Source organism: Cyprinodon tularosa, unplaced genomic scaffold (genome assembly GCF_016077235.1).
Source record: "Cyprinodon tularosa strain WSP-4 unplaced genomic scaffold, ASM1607723v1 ctg290, whole genome shotgun sequence".
Classification (NCBI taxonomy): domain Eukaryota; kingdom Metazoa; phylum Chordata; class Actinopteri; order Cyprinodontiformes; family Cyprinodontidae; genus Cyprinodon; species Cyprinodon tularosa.
Window position 1 is genome coordinate 862,593 of NW_024038997.1, and position 6,000 is coordinate 868,592.

Consider the following 6,000-nt stretch of genomic DNA (forward strand, 5'->3'; position numbering starts at 1 on the left):
TGTAGATTTTCACATCAGTTGAAATCAATATTAAAGGTAGATCATCATCCACAACTTTCACTCAGGTTTTTTTTTTTTTTTTGTGGATTGCGATATGTTTATTCAAATTGGCCTTCCATCTATATTTCCGCCCACACACATCACAAAAGTAATATTTTTCTTTGTGGATTTGCATGTGTTTGTGTAAAGCTCCCTTCCATTTAAAATTCTCTCCACACTCATCACAACTGTAAAATTTTCTGTCTGTGTGGACTTGCATGTGTCTTTTTAAATGTTCCTTCTGGTTAAATTTCCACCCACACACATCACAAGAGAAAGGTTTCTCTCCCGTGTGGATTTGGAGGTGTCTGTTTAAATGTGCCACCCTGGTAAATCTCTGTCCACACACACCACAACTAAATGGTTTCTCTGCACTGTGGCTTCCCATGTGTGTGTTCAACGCAACCTTCTGGGTAAAACTCTGCCCACATTGATAGCACCAGAAAGGTTTTAGGCTATTGTGGATTAACATGTGTTTTTGTAAATTGTACTTATTTCTAGATTTGTGTGAACAGAGATCACAACTGAAAGGTTTCTCTTCTGTGTGGATTCTGATGTGTGATTTCAAATGTGCCTCTAATCTAAATCTCTTGCCACAATGATCACAAGAGAAAGGTTTATGTTCAATGTGGATATCCATATGCCTATTTCTACATACCTTAGTAGTAAACCCCCTTCCACATAGCTTGCAATGGAAAGGTTTCTGTCCTGTGTGGGCTAACATGTGTAAATCTAACTGTTTCTTTAAAAAAAAGCTATGTCCACATAATTCACAATAGAAAGGTCTGTGTCCAGCGTGGATGTGCATATGTTTTTTTCTACTTTGTTTAGTAGTAAACCTCCTTCCACATATATCACAGCAGAAAGGTTTCTGTTGGCTGTGGATTCTCTGATTGTTTTTACAGCTTTCTTTCGTTGTAGAGCAGTTTTTGTTATCCAGACAGCTTGAAGATGCAACTCCTGTCAAGTCTTCCTGAAGACATTGAGAGTGAACAAATTGTTCAGCACACTCAGAGGAGCTACATGGCTTGTCAGCAATGTTTCTGTCCAAATCCAGTGCTCTGTTTCCCTCCCAGTCATTGTGCATGTCCTTAGTCTTTAGTCTAGAGTCTGAAAAGTGTTTCTGCTCTGAGACATAGTGCTCCACATCACTGTTCTTTTCATTCTCTGGTGAAATAGGACCCTCTCTTTGACTTTGTGTGCTGATGGATTCTTCCCCTCGATCATTATTTCCTGTAAGCTCTCTGCCTTTAACTTGGTCTTGATAAAGCTGTAAAAACAGAGTAGACTTGTTATCATCTGAACTCTTTATGGGAGGAGCAGTAACGGGAAACGTGATGGCATCAATCTCCTCCTTCAAACTGTGCTGCTCTCCTCCCAGTCTGGTGTAGACATCCTCCGGTTCCTGCTTTATGCGGTGGAGCTGCAGGTCAAGCTGATCTGCAAAAGGTCTGTATTCCTCAGGGGCCTCTTCTTTAACCTTCAGCATCTGCTTGACATCTGAAAGAATCAGAGAAACACATGATATGTATTACTTTGACATTGTCTTGGACTGAGTAATTAATTAATTAATAAACACATTTTAGTTTGAATATTTCTTATAGGGGCGTTGACATAAAATCAGCTGGGTGCCTTAAGCAAAAATGCTCTTTGGCGCCTCTGTTGCGATATCCGTAAACATTGCGCTGCTGTGGGATGTCTAAACTGCCCTTCTTGGTCACATTTTAGCTTTGAAACCTTCAGACAGGAATCTGCTAGTTTCAGCATTTATTTGGTAGCTGGATTCTCACCAGGATTTTTTATAGGCATAGTGATTAGTAGTGATTAGTAGCGAATGCACAAAATCGAAAAGACTGAAAACTGGAGAAAAGATTTTTTTGTTGTTTAACATCTTATTTATTGTCTAAAATCCAATCCATAACAGACAGAATGGCCTGTAAACACATTTAAGAAAAAAAAGTTTGATAATTTTATAATATAATTAGTAATTATTGTATAATAATTTAAAAAAGTCTCTGGAATGGATTGGTTTTCTTTCTCTCTCAAGTTTAAGTAGATAAAATCTCTTCTGCTTCATGCCTGGCATCTTAACCTGTAAGTATGACTACTCACAGAATTTGTACTTTAATTTCAGAGTTCTGAACTTATTCTCAGAATTCTGAATTCTGCAGAATTCCAACTTTCATTTCAGTGGCTCCGAGGTCTGGTCAAATTCCAAGACTCCTCGTCGTTATGCGGCCAACAAATGCATCCTTCTTTTTGCCCGATTTGAAGGATGGGTCGGATGTATCCTGACTATCCTTGGTTTTCCCAGGATTCATTGCAAGACCAAGCTCCGTGATTAGAGGAAATGGTACTTGGCGCCTAACAGTGGTGAATGTTGGAAGTTCAGTTTAATAAAACAAGTGTGAATAGTTCCTTGAATAGTTTCATCTGAAATGAATGAAAAATAGTTGTTTTAATGGTTATTAAGTCAGATATGTGGAGGTAATGTTTGGTTTGTCTACAGGTTTTTATCTGTTACTGTGTAAATGGGTTTGGTTGGAATTTAAGGACAGATTCTAATATATCTGCAGTGTGGGGACTATAAATCTGATAGGATTTTTAACTTTTTATTGCTTTATTGTACAATTTGCTTAACTAAGTATTTTTTGTTGTTAAATATAAGATATTTTGCAGATATATTTTATATTTATACATTGTTTAGATTTACTTATATCTTTCTACACCTTTTTTAGAATAGAATAGAAAATCTCTTTATTGTCCCACAATGGGCAAATTTACTGCAGCAGAAAGATTATTGAAATGGTCACACAAATTTGGACCTTAGAAAAATGTATAAAGAATAACGAAATAGGGAAGAGTTAAAATAAAAACAATAAAATACTGTAAAGTGTTTTAACAATATAAAACTGTGCACCTGGAGAATAAATAACCAATATACAGCTATGGACATTTTTACAGTAATGGATATTTGAAAATGGCAGCAACATCAGAGATGTACAAAATGACAGTAGCTGTTGGAGGCTCAATGTGTTGCAGAATGGAATGGAAAGTGTTTATTTTGACAGATCAAAGTCCCATGCTGTCCTCAGTACAACATTACACGGTGCTTCACATTACACCAGACAATCCCAGATTTTTCCCAACTCTCATTCCATTTCAGGTTAATTTTATAGTCTTCACATCGCACTATGTAGATGTATGTGCATGACTGGATGCTCTGTCGAAATCTTCCTGGAATTCACCATGTAATGGCCAAGGCCAGAGGTTGGATGCCCTGTTGGAATCTCAGCTTATGACCTGTCAGCTGCTAGGAACCCTGTTTTTTCCAAGATTCGTACGTGACTTCCAGCATGCTGCATTCTCTGTGTTGCCAAGTGAGCATAAGGCCACGAATAAGACTACATAAGGCAGTAGGCCTTCAATTGCTTTCATACAGCATGTTATTTAACTGACTAAGGTTTATATCAATACATTTGTCACCTTTATTCCACTCTTTATTCACAGGAGTGAAACCTTTGTTTACTTTAAAATAAAAAATAAGAAAGAAAATGTAAAAGAAATAGTTTTTATTATTTTCCTGTTTTCGTGTCAACTGTAACGGTTGCTAAGCAACAGAACTGCGAGAAACAGAAAGGAGGGGTGAGGGGCTGAGTCTGCTTTTTTTTTTTTTTTTTTCCTAATCGTTTATTAAAACACGCGATCAAGAGGTCTGCCTACACCCTGACCGAGTAAACATTTCCTAAATAGGCACAGGCTGCAGTGCTACTACTTGGATGTGATGGGTGGATCTAACATCATTATAAAATTTCCAAACAACTATTAAAACAACGGAAACACATAAAGGTTGCAGCAGATTAGTTATTCTTCTCTATTTTTTACTCGATCGCCTCTTTAACAACTATAAGAAACTTTCTAAACTTCAAGAAACATGGAGTTGAACAAACCTAATCTGTGCAGCAGAACTTTTGGGTTGAAGTCAGCCTCTGGGATGCAGTGACGCAGATTATAATCCCGATCTTTCTCGCCAGTTGTTTCCCATTTCTCTCCAACCGCTGCATTTGGCTGGTAGGCAGGTTGTTTTTCTGGGGAACCGAACAGACATTTCATTTCTTCCTTTTGCTCTGTGAGTAACAAGAAGAGACGGTTAACTTCTCCTCTATCCACGCAATGTAACCCTCAACCAAGCGGGCGGAAAAACTCCTCCTCTTTTGAAAAAAAAAAAAAAAAAAACCAATAAACTTTATTAAGGAGACACATACGAAAGAGGATTAGGGCCACTGAAAAACAGTGAACTGATTTCAGTTTAATATGAGAGAAAAAAGTTAGAATTCTGACTTTAATCTCAGAATTCAGATTTTTTTCTCTCGGAATTCTGACTTTAAATCTCAGAATTCTGACTTTAATCTCACAATTTTTACTTTAAATCTCAGAATCCTGACTTTAATCTCAGAATTCTGACTTTAATCTCAGAATTCTGATTTTTCTCTCTCGGAATTCTGACTTTAAATCTCAGAATTCTGACTTTTTTCTCAGAATTGTGACTGTAATCTCAGAATTCTGACTTTAATCTCAGAATTCTGACTTTTTTCTCGGAATTCTGACTTTAATCTCAGAATACTGACTTTAAATCTTGGAATTCTGACTTTAATCTCAGTGTTCTGACTTTAAATCTCAGAATTCTGACTTTTTTCTTAGAATTCTGACTTTATTCTTAGAATCCTGACTTTAATCTCAGAATTCTGACTTTAAATCTCAGAATTCTGACTTTTGCATTGCCCTCTTGTGCAATGCAATAAAAGAAGAATAATACTTAGCGCAAGGGAGATTACAAACAAATTATAGTAGTTTACAGTTTTTTACAATTGCCATGACAGATTTTTCAATACTTTTAACAATCTTCCAAAACTCTTAACACAGTTAGCTGTACATCTGCATGTGTAATCTATACTATTAACACATTTCTTCTTGCTTTAACACATAATGCATGCAATTAACGCAAATTAAAAATGCTTGAACTCTTTTTACACACCAGCTCAAACAAGACCAAAACAGTAGAATTTTACAGCCAAATTTACCAATGCTTTAACGCTGCAGCAATTCTGTCTCTGTCTTTTGTTTCATAAAATGTACATTCTATAAAGCTACTTTCTGCAGCAAACGAAACAAAATGCATGTGCAAAAAACAGGTGTGTCCTTGTACAGTTACTGTCTATTGTATAAGGGCACACCTAACACATCTAAAATAATGCAGTTTCTGTAATTTCAGCTGATGATAGTGTTTTTTTGTCATTGTGTTATAATTGACTAAATGTCCCTGTTGGAATAAAACACTTGTTAGTGTTTTGATTAATTATTTGATTTTGAAACATGTTTTCAGTGTTTTGTTAGACATGGTGTGTTGTGTTAGTGTATTATTGGATTTTTTAAATTATTTTTGGAGTTTAGTTTACAATGTGTGAATTTGAGCATGAAATTAACCGTTTCGTCTATTGTGTGTTTTAGGTGTGTTGGTGCGTTAGGAGTTTAGGAAACCTGTTATAAATGTAGTGAAAACTGTGTCATAGCAATTTTAAAAAACTGTAATGTTTTAAACTTTTAATGTAATGTTTGACCTATTTTTTTTATGAAAATGGTGGATCTTCAAACAGCATAACATTATTTCTGGATGTACCATTTAAATAAAATATTTAAAATGATATTTTTAGCAGATGGGTTGTAAATAAAGCCAAACAATATATATATTGAAGCAAATGAGAATATCCAGTCCAATAGTAGTAAAAGGGGACAATGTCTTCCCATAATTAAATAAAAGGGCCCCTCTTATGTATAAGTTCATAAATTAAAATGTTTTCATATAGAAAGTCCAGCAGATATTTTTCTTGGACATCTTTTACAAATTAAATATTATTTTATTAATCATTTGGATTAAGTAACAAAATTAGCAGCTCTGTAGAA

At 35.4% G+C, this 6,000-nt stretch overlaps 1 protein-coding gene across 1 annotated transcript; it reads right to left on the bottom strand.

Annotated features, from left to right (window-relative positions):
• Positions 1–18: 18 nt before the first annotated feature.
• Positions 19–4,240, bottom strand: LOC119787251 (zinc finger protein OZF-like). The gene is made up of 2 exons (XM_038291004.1): positions 3,990–4,240; positions 19–1,539 (listed from the first exon to the last, which is right to left on the bottom strand). Exons 1-2 carry the CDS (start codon positions 4,150–4,152, stop codon positions 62–64), a joined length of 1,641 nt encoding a protein of 546 aa, XP_038146932.1. The 5' UTR covers positions 4,153–4,240; the 3' UTR covers positions 19–61.
• Positions 4,241–6,000: the final 1,760 nt, after the last annotated feature.

Bases quoted from the DNA above. Each gene is read 5' to 3' on its own strand.
- LOC119787251 (XM_038291004.1), bottom strand. From the start codon at position 4,152: ATGAAATGTCTGTTCGGTTCCCCAGAAAAACAACCTGCCTACCAGCCA. The intron at 1,540-3,989 runs GTTTGTTCAACT...TGATTCTTTCAG, and splicing joins AGTTCTGCTGCACAGATTAG to ATGTCAAGCAGATGCTGAAG.